Genomic DNA, 17,690 nt, shown 5'->3' on the forward strand with positions numbered 1-17,690 from the left:
TGTAATCCTGATCATCAACCCTAAAGTTTCATCTTGATAAGTGAAGGAAAATGCAAAAAGCAGATAGATGTGTGACGTAAGACGTTTTATGAAATTCATATTTTATCAGGTGACTTTACAATGCTAAACCTGTTCTAAGGTATTAGAAGTTGTATTGGATTGTGCCCAGCCTAATGGTCTTATTACAGTTGATTGTTTTCTTTCTGTGTAAGAAGTGTTCTACTGTTTGTATTTCTGTCTTCAAATTAAAAGCTTTTATCAGCTAAGTGTAGAATCAGTAAAAAATGGAAAATACATATTTTCTAAACCCACCGATGGCAATTATAGCCACATCCATTCATCAACAATGTGTTGTGGGTCTTCAGCAGAAAAAGTATAATGAAATAAAAATGTTGTGTTTTTTTTTTTTTGGCAGTACTCTCAAAAACCTTTAATTTCTCAGCTAGGTTAAAGACCTTATCTCCGCTCTTGCAGTGACCTTTTATGCTGCAGGATTGTTTTTTTGTTTGTTTTTTTAGCTATTTGTTGCACACCAATGTCATGGCTTGACAAGCTTCGTTTGCCAGTCAAGACCTACACCTTTCTGCTCCTTGGAGAACGTGACCTTTAGCATATTCCTAATTATCAGATAATGCCAAGTTTTTCAAGAAACAAGTGTCCTTAAAATATGTACTCAATAAGAAGTAATGGAATGTAGGAATGTGCTGAATTTTTCCATTGTGTCTAGATTTAAGCTGCTGACTTCATCATTCACAAGTAAATAACTGTTGCATGTGTGGGTGCCAGCTTCGTTGAAGGGGTGTGTGAACTTTACACTATACTTGACCTAACTAATAAAAGATATAATATAAATTATAATTAAATTGTTTTATTATGTGGTTGAATTTTATAGTGTAATTATTCACATCCAGTATGGTTACAGGGGTATAGATAGGTTTACATAAATTTCCAGCACCACTTAAACTACATGTCCCACTATGTATCTACATTACCCTATCTACAGGGTAACAATGTTAAACAGAAGTTTCACTTCAGACCCTTTAGTACTAACTGGCCTATTGGCAAGACCATCTGTTAAAAAAAAACTTCATTACAGGGACCTTGTGAAAACAAAACCAGCTTTAAAAACGACTGTTATTTATAATTTTCTATTTTACTGATATGCTGAACGTTTTAATATCTGTTAGTAGGCAAAGCTGAGCTAAATACAGTGGGGGGAGCGAGTATTGAAGACTTTGATGTTCTTTTGTAAATGTATTTCTAATGGGGCTATTGACATAAAACTTACACCAGATGTCAGTGACAACTCAAGTAATCCACATGTACAAATAAATAAGAAAAAAATCCATAAATTAAGTGATATAATAGTGGAATTACAGTTGAAAAAAGTATTGAGCACACTTACTGAATTGTATTTTAAGTTTGGTAAAAAAAAAAAAAAAGCCTTTTGTTGATAATGAGAGCTTCAAGATGCCTCCTGTATAAAGAAACTAGTCACATACATTGCTAATGTGTGATTTTGGCTCATTTTTCCACACAAACTGTCTTCAAATCTTGAATCTTCCGGGGGTCTCCTCTATGAACTCTGATTTTTAGTTCTTTCTGTAGATTTTCAGTTGGATTCCAGTAGGGCCATTTCAGCAGCTATATTTTTTTTTTAAACCAATTGAGAGTTTGTAATGAGAAACCTATTTATAGTCCATCGATTAGGACTAAACCAGCTGATATTGATTTGCTCTGCTAGGGGGCAGGATTGCTATCTAATAATAGACGTATTTGCTTTTGTGTGCATTACTTGGGTTGTTACCGACATCTGGTGTAGAATTCCTGTCAATAGCCCCATTAGAAATATATTTATAGAGAAAAACATTGATTTGTTCAATACTTGTTGTAGTTAAGATGAGGAGCATCAGTTTAGGATTGCAAAAAAAACAATGGAAATATGTTTAATTGGTAACAACACTACTAATTATAATTCATATGTACTGTTGCTGCAAAGTATACTTAATACCAACACCAATTGTCTAAATTGCCTGGGGCACAATTACATAACTCTGATGCTTAAAACATCCCAAAATTCAGTTGATGGTTAGCAATATCATTTAGCCAACATTTTTCATCACATGGTGTATGTATTTGTCTATGCGTTTCGCCAATGCAGCTTCCTTAGGAGAAACACTAATTGTAGTAAAGTTAAATCACCAGCTCAAATCACATAAAGAATTGATTCAGAACAGAATTAAGTTCTGTGTAGTTTGTCCAACTTTTGTTTGTGTGTATAACTGCCGCTATGGTATGGTTCTGAGCATGCCACTTGTAGCAGGTTAACTGGTTAATATCTGCTTTGCATTAGGTCTCCAATATCAACCTGCCATCTTGTTTAGGACACTGAGTTTGCAAACTTTATCAAGGGTAGAGTAGGTCCAACCACCCTTTCCTTAATTTATCTCTTTAGGATTATACATTTTTTTTTTTATATTTATAAAAGTCTTTTACCAGCATTCTAACTTATTGGGATCCTTAAACAATAGCTATCAACGACAATTTAAAATGTATATTGGTGCTTCAAATACATATAGTGTAATATGTTAATATTGTAACCATGTGCTACTTGACCTCGTTATCCTCTAACACCCATCGCCTACTTCAAAAGAATCACTGGTTGAAAGGATTTTTAAATTAAGAAAGCCAGAGATCCTCAGGTGTAAAGTTTAGGACCATGCAGTTCTTCTACCAATACAGTTCAGTGAAGCTGTCTATTTGTCTGTAAATCCCCAAGGACTACTATAAAGCTGACAAATAATTCTATATGCCTTCAAAGTGGCACCTTGAGATTCTTGAAGGTTTGTGAACTTCACACCTTAAGAGCTCTATATTCTTGGATATAGGTAAGCAAAGTACCCCATGCGGAGAATTTTTTTTTATCTTCAGTCTTTTTTAAGACTCAAATTCAGTGAAGTTTTTGGAAAAAGGCTTGTTCTCTGAGAAAATGAAGGACAAATAAATGCATTCCCTTAATATAAATATGGTATATAAATATTACATTTCTACATTAGTACCTCCTAAAATTGTTACTAGTTGCTTCATGTGTAACCCTATTTCTAACAATTGCTTTGAATTTTTTTTTGCACCATCATTTACAAACTTTAACAAGTGCTGAGAAAATTGCCATAGCTCTTGTGAGTGAGCGCTTATGTCTCTGGCATTATGTGATTTGCAATGGCTTATGAGAGTTTACATTTTACAGAGGACCAATTGTACTGCAGTTGGTAATTATGGTATTGCTAGTATCAGTTTGAACTACATTATGTCGTAGAAAGTGCCTGAAATGTTCTTCTACAAGCATATTGTATTAAATATAGGAGGAACAGATAAATGTGCTATTGCGTTCTCCTAAATACCTAATTAATGAATACTTTGCTGCTTTTACAGGTTTTGAAAAAGGAGCCACAGCTAGAGGTTAAAGCCAGTCCAAAGAAAGCCGCAGAAATGACCATTGATCTTTTAGGTCTTGGTAAGTAATAAATAATGAACTCTCTCCATTGTTACTTTACAAAATGACTACAATGAAACCCTAGCAGAAGGGAGCATCAAGCCTTTATCTTCCATATGCCAACTGATATTGTTAGCCGTGCTTGTAAATGGCATGATTAAGTCTGCTGAGAGCCCAGTATTACAGAAAATGTTTAATAAGGGGGCCTGTTTCTGTCAGCAGTACCGTCTCCACCAAAATACCAGTAATGAGCTCCTTGGGGAAGAAAAAAACCTATCAAAGTGATCTTCAAAGTCTTGTAATAAAAGAATCTAAATAAAGTAAATCTGATTTACCTGCATGAATGTATTGTATTCTGCCTAAACCTTAAACTGAGCATGTGGCAGATATAAAAAGTAATAAATAATATAATAAAATAATAAGTTGTGTTAAATAATTATACATTCAAAAATTCTTATATTATGTTTGTACCCAAACTCATCTTATATTTTTTTTTTTTTTTTTTTTTTTTTTTTAATGACAAGAATCAGACCAAGCATAAAGCTTAGTCTTATGGCATAATCGGACTTCATTGTGGTGCATGGCGCCTATAGTCTTACATGTTTGCAGGCACTTGGATTTGTGTGTGGAGTGGGGGGCAGTTGATGATCTGAAATGATGGTATCCTTTCCATAGTTATGCAATTAAGTTTTCAATCACTGTACTGGCTAAGCAGACTTGCAGATTTCACAAATTGAAGTATTATACAGTTATCTGATCACATTTTAACAGTATGACACTTCACCTCTACGACTGGGTAAAATAAATAACTGTTATACTTTACACTTAAACACAATTTATTCATTCAATTTCTCCATTTTTTGGTACCTCTGATTTATGTGGACATATAGCACAAAAATCTGTTGTGTGTGTTTTTCTTCTCTATTTCCAATACTTATTCCCTGTGCCATTCCACTTTATTACACATAACTTACTATTGATACTTTGTTTAGAGACAATCTGTTATAAAACTCACTGGGTTAAATGTGGCTCAGGTGTGTATCTACACAAATTTTACATATCTAATCTGTAACTTTATTATAAATACTTTTTCAGTATTATGTTTGTGTACATGGACATCTATCTACCTTATTCTATCCAACCCATATTAGTAATTGGCAATCCATGTTCCCTTTTTTTTACCCCCCATTGCTTGCAGTGAGGTAACATGTTATTCTTGAAATGGCATAATGACAAAAATTATACGAAATGCTTGGCAGTAAAACAATGGCTAACAACTCCCAGCAGCAATTGAGACTGTAAACCGCTTGTTGCTTCTTGGCTACCAAGAAGTTAAATGCAGGACCAATACCAAACATGTTGCTGTTATAAAGGATACTCCAACCCCATCATCGGCTTTAGCTGTGGCAAGGTTGTATCCACAAAGCTTTTATTTAGTATCCAATGCATAATAGAATAAAAGTGTATATTGTACTATCTCCATCCTGGAAGATCTTTAGAGAGCATAGTGCATACATTCCTGCCAAGAGAAATGGCCTGTGAATATAGCATGCACTGTGATCTCTACAGGATTCCAAGATTTTCTGGGTGGAGGGTTTGTTCAAATGAGTCACTGTAAAGTGAGCAGGTGTCCACTCTGCAATACCATGCTGAAAAAAAGATATGGTGGGCAAATCAAGGATAGATAGGTTGTAGACAGACTATGGCCGATATAGAGAGTTATTTGTTGCTATTTAGGGAGGTAGTTTACGTGACTTAGTATGTAAAGATATGGTTTGTTTCAAGCTGACTGTATGAAATCTACCATGTGTGTTTTTTTTTTTTTTTTTTTTTTTTTTTTTTTTTTTTTTTTAGTTCTCTTGACTAATATTTGTAGATATTACCCACAAAGTCTCCTTTCCTCCCAGACTTTGTGATTCTAATTTCTTTTTTTACTGTCATTAGTTGTTTCTGTTGTGTTATTTTTTACATTTGATACATTACTTACCTTTGTGTTTACATATCCAGACACTCCTACTGAAGTGCCAGTTGCAAATGGAAGCACTTCTACCACAAGCACATTAAATGATGACTTGGATATATTTGGTCCAATGATCTCCAACCCTCTTCCTGTATCTTCTGCACCCCCAACACAGGTATGTAATTTTTTATCCTATAGTTAGCCATAATATATGTTTTAATTAGAGAACATTGTCATAAATAGTGGCTACAATGTGATAAATAACTGGTATACTTAAAATATGTAATGCCCACTGAATACTAAATTATTCCACATACAATTGGAATCGATATTCTGTTTCTATTTATATTTTTATATCTGAGTCCCTGGTTTAAAGGATCAAGCTATAGAATAAACAATATAACTTTTATATCAAAAGGTTTTGTATTCGGCAAAATAAATTCTGGTCATTGCTTGCCCTCCTAATTTTTTTTCAGTGACCTATCACTGACCTATCACTTCCTAACAAGATGACAATTGTGGTTAGTGGGACCTAAAGCTATGTATACTCAAATGGTTGTACGCATCGTGAGGAAATATTTGACATGTACAGTGGTCCCCTGATGTCATTTATTAGTCTTACCATGGCAAATTTATAAACAACCACTATCCATTCCTATAGAGGAGAGCAACCCGGAGAGTTGCTCGTCCTTTCCTCTCCATAGAGCAGAATGGCACGGTATGTACAGTTCTTGGTTCATTTGTCACTGGAAAATATCACAAACAATCATTTCCGGTGGAAATTATCAGGTGTCTGTACTGGACTTCCCTTAGCACTCCAATAATAAAGCTTTATGTAGCAAGGTTGACAGACCGTTTGCGGTTAGACTCTTGTCAACCCTGATGTTTGGAAATGTGCTAAAACATTTGTCAGTGAAGGAACTGTTTTCTTCTTTCTCTGTTGCTCTCTCCCCAAGCTATAATATATGGAATATGTGGTAAAAATAGCAGCCTTATGTTTGAAAATTAAACTTATTATAGTAAATAACACTTGGATTAGGGCTCCTTGATTAACCCTGAAAAGTCTGATTTTAGAAAACATTGCTGCAAGGAAAAAAAAAACACAGAAAGGGATATTTATCATTTCTATCTCCCAACAGTAATACATACTGTTCCACAGATTTACTACCAGGTCACATTTTGAGTCATAAATTGATCCATTTACTGTTCCAAAGTATCACTGTGACAGTCATCATCTTTCATTAGCAGAACATTTTGATGACAACCCTGACAAGGTTATAAATGTAAAAGAAACTGCATGAATTCCCTTTTTTCCATGCCAAAACGTTTCTGGGTTTGGAGTGGAAACCTACCCAAATGTAGGAAGAAGATACAAACATGCATACAGCTTCTCACAGTGTGCATTTGATAGGTTACATGCCGACTGTAACACAGCTTTCTGTTCTTAGGAAGCAATGTAAAATGCTGTGCTGGCATTTCCTACCAGCCATGATCTGCCTGTATTGTGAAGTCCTAGTCATTGTGTCTTGTTAGGTAAAATTGGGCATGTAGTGGATATAGATTTATTTTTTATTAGCATTTTGATAAGAGTAGAAAGGAGGAAAGCCAAAATATTAGGCGAATAAACTTTAACCTTAATGCTCAAAGATTTAACACTGGTGCACATTAAGGTTTGGCGTCTTGCTCCATGTAAGCCCCTTATATTCAGCTATTTGCCCAGTGCCACTAATGCTATATATACACACTGGAGGATTTTCCCACCCTGTTTGCCCTGTAGGTAGATGGGCATCATTCTTATCAAGAGTAACCATATACAGCATTGTAGTTACCAGCAGTATTACAAATTTTGTGTTTAGTAATTACCAGAACATAGCGTAGAACAAGCATAATTACCAACTAATTATCAGATGAATTTGTTTAGTAATTTTTTTTTTCTATTACGAGTTTTTAGTTTTTATTGGGTTATAACAGTACAACATGACAAAACAAAGCAGTTAAAGTTGGCTTCAGATTCCACATTCTGCCTGTTTTCAGTTTGAAATTTGAGTTCGCTTGGCTTGTAAAAAAAAATTTACCTCCAGTCGGGGTAGGTTTGGGCTGCATCAAGGTGACAGAAGAGCATTTTCTCCTTGGGCCACTGCAAAATAACACTTCCTGGCCAAAAAGTACACAATGTGTTGGTATGATTCAGGGTTCACCATGTCTCTAATGGGTAAAAGCGGATGGTTCAGGGAGTGTAGATTAGCCACCAGATACCAGACCCCAATCCCCACTGAGAGTCTTTGGATGCCAGAGAGAATTGCAAAAGGTATGAAGAAGGGTCAACACTGTAAATATTTTTTATATACTCTTTGCATACATTCTCCTGTGCTGTACAATTCCTTTCGCTGTGCCATTTCCTGATGCTCTTTGTTTTAATTTAAATTTCTGTGCTCCACTAGGGAAGCTAGATGAATGCTGGGTAGATGCAGTTATGCATAACATACATTTTTTTTTCTTTATTAAAAATACAATTTACCATTTTTCTTTGTTTGTCTAACAGTGGGCATCAGATTTTTATTTTCACAAAGCATTAGTGTATCTGAAGCATAAATTTTAGTAATTCCACATATACTCTCAATTTGTTTTGATGTAATTTGTGCATCTAAAACAACATAAATACTGGTAATTAAACAATTTAATAGCTCAACCATCCATGCAGCCAATTTGGTAGTAAAATATTTAGGTATCATAAGTCACAAACACAGGATAAGAATTATGAAATTACTTGGTAACTCCTGAAGTGGTGGGGCTTATTAAAGTAGAAATATTGAGGATAAAATCACATGATACTAGAGTAGTTTATAGTATAGGGTTATATGGACTAGTACTTTAATTTTCTGTTTATTATCTGCACCAGTTCCAACCCCCAAGATTAGAAATCAATTGACTATGAATAAAGATCAGTTTTTACACATCAAGAAGGAAAGAAAGGTTCACTTTTTAATGAAAATGCTTTGTGCACATAGACTAGTTGGTGTCCAAAATACATCACTCTAAATTACTGGTGTGTGTATGAATATATTATATATATTCTTATATTTTTTGGAACTTTTTGTTCAAAAACCATACACCAAAAATTGGCCTTATGCATTTTTTTCTTTCATATTCTCAGTAAAAACATGTTTTTATATCCCAAATCCATATATTTCTGGTAAATGCAGGTGTGGTCCTCATCTCTACTGTGTCAAATATGATGGTTTTAGAATTACCAGATGTCACATTTTTTTGTTTCAATGTTTTTAAGTCCACTCAAAACGGATTTCTCAACTTTATGTCCATAGTATGTAGTTACTACAATTCAACTTCTATGTGGTTGTTGAAGGCAGTTTAACTCTGTATGTGCATATTTATATAGCTGGCTAAGCTACCTCTCCAGCCTTTGATAAGTAAGTTATGGAGTAATAAACCCCTATATGTTTTTAGTTTGAGCTTAACTAGAGACAACTGGTTAGGCTGCCAAACTCATCTCAACAAGGAAAGCAAAATAGCTTTTTTTTAAATATATACAGTCCTATTTAAAATATTACAAAAACTGTACAAAGATTAGCCAAATGTAAAAATGAGAATCTTATTAGTCGTCTGTCAAGTGAATTCTGGTAAGCTGTTGTAGGTTGGTCCATTTTGAAATGAGTTATTATTATTAAACAGGATTTATATAGCGCCAACATATTACGCAGCGCTGTACATTAAATAGGGATTGCAAATGACAGACTAATACAGACAGTGATACAGGAGGAGAGGACCCTGCCCCGAAGAGTTTACAATCTAGTATTCTAGTTATTCTTCCAATTTCACTCTATATTTAGCTTTATATGTATATGTTTATAAGCCCAAACAATTCTAACAAGAAATTAGATGCTGTGTATGCAATATTTTTTTTTTTCATGTGACTAAAACTCTGTTAATAGATTTGCCTTTATGATTATCATTACGTAGCATTGCTCATAATGAAATGTAGCATAAAAATAGGAAAAAAGCTCTGCAAGAATTGGTTGGTTGTTCTTTGCAGAAACAATAATCCAATTGTTGAATATACTGTATGCAGCCTAAATAATGTGTGTTAGGTGTTTCTTTAATAATCCATGCTACTTCGCGTATTAAAACAGTCATATCATGCAAAATGCAAAATTCTATCAATGCTGCAGTGCTAGAAATGCGGATACTTCTGTCATCACAAGGTGAAAATCCTAAAACTTTGGTACAAAAAGATAACCATGCTGCATTAAAAAAAAAATTATATATATAGTTAGTGTGTTAGCGTTGGTAATAATACCAATTTATCAACAAACATTTAAATATATTCTTGTTTTTGTGGTGGGTGGATGTACACACAATTGTGTGAGTGACCTTGTGCTCTTTTTTATTATTAAAGATTGAGGATAAATTACAGAGAAAAGGACATATTTACCTTTGCAGGTAATATGTACATTACAGTAAGATTAAATGGGAGGCTCCAGGTTGTGCATAATTGTCAGGTAATCTTTACTATCTGTCATTTGGGCTGTCCTTCCTGAAATAAATCTGACAGATACATGGTATACGATGGACGAGGTCACATGGTTGGGGGAACGGGCTCTTCACCTTGTGGCAGCTGGTCCTGTCATACAGTACCCAGTAATCAGGTGGTGGAGGGAGGCCAGAAACCAGAAGTCCCTAACTCAAGTTGTTAAGTTAGACAGATCTGTAATATTTTTGCAGGATCTTTCATATACCAATCATTAACAATGTTGCGGATAAAATGTCATACTTGAATCCAAATACCATCTTTTACAAGCCTCTTAGTTACACCTTAACAATAGGTTTAGATGCTCTAAAGGCAAATAACATCAGTCTCACCTAGGCAAATCAACCAGAACCAAAAGCTTGCTTAATTTTTATTTATTTTTTTTAGCATTGTTTATGGGAAGTGACCATTAGAACATAGAAAGGTCTGCTTTAAGTACAATAAATTTGATTTTTCTATTTTTATGCATTCTCGTCATTTTCCTAAGTCAGAGAGCAGAAATGTAGCAAAAAAATGTCCTGCCGTGTGACCGGTGTATGATAAAATCTGTTTTTTGTCATGTACTACAGTTTGAAAAAGGCTTGTAATGTAAACTGACGCTGTCGTTTTTCAGGGTAAAATATCCTAATAACCTTCTGTGTGTTATCTTAAATTTGTTTTATATAATTTTCATTTATTTGAATGTATTCAGCTTACTTTTGTATGCATTGAATTTCTTATGCACAAACACTAGCTCAGTTAGAAAAAAAATGTCCTGTGACTAAGACACAACGGCTGTTATTCCTGGCATAGTATGCTTTGGCTGGCCTGTGGTGAAAGTGCAATTAGTGATGCATTGTGATTTGGCTTCTGAAGCTTTTGCTTCAGAGAACTGGTCCTCAGGGAACTAAGGGTAGTGCAGCAGGAGAGCTGGTTAGTTAGTAGACAATATCAATTTTCTGCAGAGGCGAGAAAAGTCAAAGGTTTAGAAAGGCGTTTGCTGCACAATGTAAGTTTGTAAATTGGATCAATCTGGGAAAGCTCAGATTTAGGTACATTCCGAAAAAAAAAAGTGTTTCAAGGACATGCAATCAGACCAGCTGAAGTAATTTACTATGTTAAAATGTCTGCCTGCATTTCAAGCCGGTTCTACACTGAAAGATAAGATCTGTCCAAAGTACTTTGTATATCCTGATTAAAAAGTCAGTCCATTCAGAACTGATATTTTCGTTTTTGCTAGATTCTGGCACAATAAACTGCCTAATACTTTCTTTAAAGTTTGTCAGAGATTTTGCTTTAAGCTATCTTGTCTATCTGTTAAGTATTCCAAAGTAGCTGTAGTAAATAAAAACATGCACCCTCAGGTGCCTACACACACCTGTCAATGTTACTTCTGCTTATAAATGGAAAGCATTGCTTTAAGTTGCCAAGTGTGCACATCTGGCTTGGTTGTTAACAGGGTGTCCAACAATCCCTGCTGTGTTTTTATTTTCTGCTATAGTATTATAGAACAGAAGGTGCAGGAACACCCTGAGTAATTAATTGCAACAAGGCCACAAGCTATGACAGGGTAACAGGAGTCCCAAGAGATTAGAAATCTATGGGTAAATCAGCCCACAAGGTTCGATCTGTCTGACATAATTCTGTTGGGTGCAGATGTAAAATTCATAACTAGATGTAAGCTACCAGCCGGTTAAGGTAATCAGATACAAGTGTAAAGTTTTTTTTTAATATGTGGTACTGTAGCACGAATTTGTTTTACCATTGTAATTGCTTTGAGGACATTATTGCTGTGCTAGTTTTTATTGGTATTTTAAAAAATTAAAACCAGAGAAATTAATACAATCTTTAGAATAAATATAAATTTATCTCCATGTATGTGTGATTATATATTATAAATTATATTAGCAGTTACATAACAGATGTGGCATGTTGAGGTTTAATGCATAAAGACAAAGGACAAAATGACTCTAATGTTTGATGAGTGTCCATTTTACTGCTTTCTAAATATGTGTTACAAAGAACGGCCAATGTTTAAATGATGTTTTTCTCCATTTCCCCATTCAGGAACGTTTTTTGTCCAACTTCAAATACTGCTACAGAGATGTATTGTTTCACCTTGTTCCTCTACATAGGCACTCTGGGTTGCAAATCATCCCCAATCTAGAATTACGTTATTATTTCTTGCTTCTGTTTAGAATATCAGCTCTTTAAAGATTTTTATTTATTTATTTTGCTTTTGCGGAAACAAATCCAATAGACAGGAAGGAAAATATTTCTTTTCTATGTATACCATTGGACAGGAAGTAAGAAGAAATATCCTAAATATAAGGACAACAATAATACATAGTTTAACCCTCCCCACTCTCTTAAAACAAAACATTATTGGTTAACGTTTGACTTTCAAGTGCATAGGTTTTCCCAAACCACTGTACGTGCCTTCCCCATACCTCTTTTTTTCCTTCAATAAATATATAACCCCAATATATTCAGTATTTTTGTACATTGAAAGGCATGGTAAACCATCCACTCAGCAACAAGCTGACGTTTAGAACTTGTGAAACATTATTAAACATTTTAATAATTTTTATTTTGTTTAAAGTTCCAAAGGCGAAGGAAAATGTGTTTACTCTATCAAAACTGTCAAGGAGGTGGATGTTACAGTAGGGTCTTGCTCCTTTTGGCTGAATATGAAAGTTTTGTATTTATGATATTGTTTACCAAATCTACTGGAAACACAGAAAACCATTTTAATATGTGATTTACAAAATGTAACAAATTATCATATTTTTGCTTTTACGGGACAATATATATTTTTTTACGGCAAGATATTTTAAAATATGTCACTGATACTTTAAAAGAATCAGGGTACATCAAACTAAAATCTAGATGCTGTGGGTTGTGGCTGCTCATTGCACTGCTTCATTGAAAAGTTCATAAGTGTCACTTATTAAACTCTTATTATATAATTCCCTTCATAATACCTGTGTATTACGTGAAAATCCATATCACGTGTGCAATGTAGTAAATACTGGGTTCCTGACATTTTTCCTGTGCATTAACATTTGACAGCATTTATTTCATTTTTGTTCTCATTTCCCTCCCTAAGGTTACATCCACAGCCCCATCATCTGCTAATGTACCCTCTGCTACAGGGGATCTAGATTTATTTACTGAACAAACCACAAAATCTGAAGAAACCGCAAAAAAGCCATTGTCAAAAGACTCAATCTTGTCACTTTATGGCACAACAAACATGCAGCAACAAAATACAGCAGGTAAATATTCCTTTAATGCGTGTGCATTGTTCAGGATTTAAAGATTTTATGCATAGCTTTCTAAAGTTTTTGTCAATGTTTATGAAAGAATACCATGGTATGTAATTGTTGAGTACTGAGGTTGGGTCCTTTTATTGTTTTTGTATTACAAATATTAATATAGGATATGTATGTGGCATACAGGATTAACAACCTAGTATTTCAGAAACCTGGTGGTGTCCCCCAACTCTTACACATTCCCAAGTCTTCTTTACACCGTGTAATACCACAACTAACATGCATAGTCAGTTAGCAGCGGCCATGAAATAATCAACATTGGATTTCCAACTATGTACGTAATTGACTGTCCCTCCAGTGACTTTCCTGCCTAGATTTCTTAGGAAATAAAGCTAAAAAATACAGGTTCAGTTTTATAGAGCTGTTGTAAACAAACATAATGCCACCTTTAGCTTCTCTTGACATTTCAGCAAATGCACAATTACACATATACCTAAATTCAAACACTGACCTGGATGTATGACCAGTGTAGGCCTAAAATGTTCTTTTTCCACAAAAAAAATTTTGTTAATCTGTGTTTTATCAAAACAAAACCCCCATGCATTGCCTTATTTATTAGATTTGTACTAATATTTATAATGACTTCTGTTAAACATAGGTATGTTCATGGGTTCTTCTCCAATGCCATACTCCACCCAGGCACCAAGCAACTTCCAGGCTTTCCCACCAATGGGAGTACCTGTTCCTGCCAGGGCTGGAATGATGGGAAACATGATGGGTCAAGGCATGCCTGCAATGGGACAAAATACTGGAATGATGGTTGGCATGGGTATGCCAAATGGATTTGTGGGAAATGCTCCAGCTGGAGTAATGGGACTCCCTCCGAACATGATGGGACCACAAGCAGCAATGGTTAGCAATATTGGAACACCTCCGAACAAATTTGGAATGCAGCAAAATCAACCTACACCGTGGAATCTTTCACAGGTAAACATGTCACCCTTACCTTTTTGTCAATTTCACTCCTACTACAGTGTGTTGCTGATATTCCAGTTCTTCAGTCTGGGCAAAATAAAGGTTTTTTTTTCTGTGAAGCTAACTGTATCTGCTAGAATATTGTTGCTTAATACACCGTGAAAAATGTATGAACATACTTTTAGAATATGCTTGTTCTGAGCATGAGCTGCCATAGGTCACTTTCTGTTAAAAGCTTCCCATCATGGCACCGAGTAGTGAATCTGCATACTAGATAAGACTTTTAGGAATCTGGTAAATTGCTTGCTATGATAACTTTCATTTAACATAACCCACAAATCTGTTTTTTAGGTAGTATTTGCGCAACAGTTAAATCCTACAGTGATTAGAGATTTGGTAATGAAATAGATCCTAACATAGCTGGACTACTAGTAATAAGGTTTTCACCTCTATCCTGGTGCATGTACCTCCAGCAGAATGTAATGACAGGCCAGTTATAAAACTGTTTCAAAACGACTAAGAAAAGATGTATCATTATTTAGTTTTAAAGTGATGATCAGTTCAGGGAATAAAATTCTGTGAATGCCGAGTTATAAAGGGGCAGTGGTAACAGGTGAGTAAAGATGCAGTGAAGTCAATATAAAAATTGTATGGTCGTCATAAAATAAATATTTAGGCTGCCGTTGCTCAACTGTTTTCTAAGCCAAAGTCCTTGCTTGTTGCAGGTCTGTAACGTAAAATAGTGAATGGGATGGATCATCATGCTAGAGAGGCCACTAGTGTTTTCAAAAAGAGTGGTCACCTATGGCAACCTTTATGTATATAATGACAGGTTTATGATAGTGTGTTGTGGTTTAGAGCAGTGGTCACCTTTTTGGTTCCGCAGACCACTAATATCACCAGCTCTTGACCGCGCATGCGCGGGCAGCCGGGTGTCAATCAAGCGGGGAGAAACCCATAGTGACGTCATGATTACATTACCCCGCCCACTCTCCCAACGCAGATCTGAGCCTGCGATGGGAAAGTGAGCAGGTTGTGTCCAGGGGACTCACCCCGCCCACTTCCCCGAGCCCGGGAACTGTATGGGGGATGTGGTCTGCGCCTCTGGCCGGTGCGCCACGCCAGCGGGGTCTTTCTCATGACCCTGTTGAGGGGTGTGCTGGCCTGAGCCGTGGACCCCAAATTTTTCTCGTGAACCACTGGTTTGCGACCGCTGGTTTACAGTGTATCTGTTTTCTGAACTCTGTATTAGTAAATATTGCATCTAACACGTTCAGTCAATTAGAAGGATTGAGGTAAACTATTCATAAATACCTTTTAGAGAATATTGTATATTGTGTGCTTTTGCACACTTGTAAGATCTGCTGATATCCATGCTTGTGAGAGGAATTTGTGCAATTTTCCAAGCAGTGGATGAAATGTGATAGTCTTTGGTAGCAAAAGTGTCGTTTATTTCTTAGGAAGACACAAATGTGAAGACTAATTAACACTGAGCAGCTGGTGATGGCAAACTTTTTAATTAGTTTTAAATGCTGCCCACATGCAAATGCTCACGCACATAGCTTAAAGCTTTTATCACTCCCAGATTTTTAACTGCCATTATTTAATTCAGGCTTTAAAGCTGTGCAAGTAGAAATTAAATCTTAAGCACTTTTTGGATGCCATTTAAAGCTACCGTGTCAAGCTTCCTTTTTTATCTGTTTTGTGATTATTTTTTTCTGGTCTCTAAAAAAACAAACTTTTGCCATGTAATTAGAATCAATTTTTTTATATGGAAATATAGTCTACAAAATTGAATGTGTTTCTCTTGTGGTTTGGTAATTTTTAAATTTAATTTAATTTTTAAATTAGTTGTGTTATATTATGCAATGTTCTCCCCAGCCCCTTTTAGCTGGATGCACCACCCGGCATTTTCCAGGAGCCACCTACCTGTTTTTGGGTGGTTACTGATAAGTTGGGTCACAATACAGGGGCCACCACCCAGCTTAAAGCTTTTTTTTTTTTTTTTTTTTTTTTTTTGTTCAACACCCTTTTGTGCAGCACTGCCCCCTAATTGGCAATCAAGAATGAATGGGAGCGCAAAGCCACCCAGTATACCTACGTCACGCATCCCGGGAGGCAAGCAATCTCGGGCATGCACAGAAGGAGCCTTTTCGTCACAAGAGAATAATTTGCCGATCTCCCTCATGCACAGGGAGATCGGCAAATTTTTTTCCCAAACTACGTCACCCAGTCTTGCACCTGTGTCTGGTGAAGTAGAAAGAAGAACCAGGAAGAAAAGGCGAAGATGGCGCCGCCTGCATGCCAGGACGACGCAGGACCCGATGTAAGACATTTCTGGACCGATCGACTGCTGTGAGGACTGCTGTAAGGATTGAAGGTAAGTGGATTTTTTTTTCTTTTAGCCACTTTTGAGTTTACATCCTCTATAACAAAATTTCTTGAACACTGTTATGTCATAATCTAAAACAAGAAATGTGATAATTTACCAGGGAGATCCTTATGTTTGTTTCTACTATGGACGTGTCCTACATCCACAAGTTCATGTCTGTTTTGTGTTTTTTGTTCTTCAAGCAGCTCTTTTGTGGGATCAGCCTAGGCAGGCTATATAAGAAATAATTTCTACATTCTTTTGGGATGTGGTTTAGTTAGTTTTAGTGTTAGCTGCAGGTATTTTTTCATGCTATCTGGGTCTGGGTAATTTTAAATATGTATATGAGCATTTATCTTATTTCATTTATGTGCTGTGGTAAATAAATCTCTCAGTTCAGACAATAAAGGCTTTTTTTTATATACTACTGCATTTCTAAATTATGTAAGCTTCTATCATCTGGAACCTTTCCATAGAAATTCTGGCCTGTGTTGATATTGCGCATACATAAATGTTGCTGTAGAGATATGATAGGTTGTTTCCCAAACAAATTACAAATAGCGTAATAAAATTATAAATAGCATTTTTTTTATGTATTTTTTCATTAAAAATGTATTTTCTAGAGGGGAGGAAGAATGCACGATTAGCATTAACTGTTACTTTTCATGCATAGAAACCCTAAACTGCAACCAAGATATCCTAAAGATTGACATTGATATGTCCTGACAAGATTTAGCTTGCAGGGCCTGGTTTCAGTTGTTTAACCAGTGAAGTTAAATGATTTGACTGCACAGAGGTCCACTTGCTTCTCGTGGACCTTGCTGCCTGATTATCACCTTACAGATAGTAGGAGTTTTTTGACAATAACACATAACTTTAAACTATATATGCATTTTTGTGCATCTGCACAGTTTCATTGGCTAGCCACCAATGACATAGCATACCCCTTTCATTAATGGGGTCATGCCACATATGAGGCAAACTATGTAGTTTAAATTAATCCTATGCCTATGGTATTATACAGAGAGCCAAGATAAATTTAGAGACTACATTTTGTTCTCCTTTACCATTTAATAAGCAAACCAATATGC

At 35.5% G+C, this 17,690-nt stretch overlaps 1 protein-coding gene across 2 annotated transcripts in view; it reads left to right on the plus strand.

The window, feature by feature from the left end:
* The window catches only part of SMAP1 (small ArfGAP 1), a 118,544-nt gene that overhangs the window by 91,596 nt on the left and 9,258 nt on the right, over positions 1–17,690 (plus strand). For both annotated transcript variants that reach the window (XM_072408499.1, XM_072408500.1), the window contains 4 exons: positions 3,433–3,514; positions 5,501–5,628; positions 13,088–13,256; positions 13,912–14,240. In XM_072408499.1, the coding sequence (XP_072264600.1) occupies positions 3,433–3,514; positions 5,501–5,628; positions 13,088–13,256; positions 13,912–14,240 (708 nt within the window). The remainder of the gene's footprint in view (positions 1–3,432; positions 3,515–5,500; positions 5,629–13,087; positions 13,257–13,911; positions 14,241–17,690) is intronic.

The sequence above is a fragment of the Pyxicephalus adspersus genome, chromosome 4, assembly GCF_032062135.1.
Source record: "Pyxicephalus adspersus chromosome 4, UCB_Pads_2.0, whole genome shotgun sequence".
Classification (NCBI taxonomy): domain Eukaryota; kingdom Metazoa; phylum Chordata; class Amphibia; order Anura; family Pyxicephalidae; genus Pyxicephalus; species Pyxicephalus adspersus.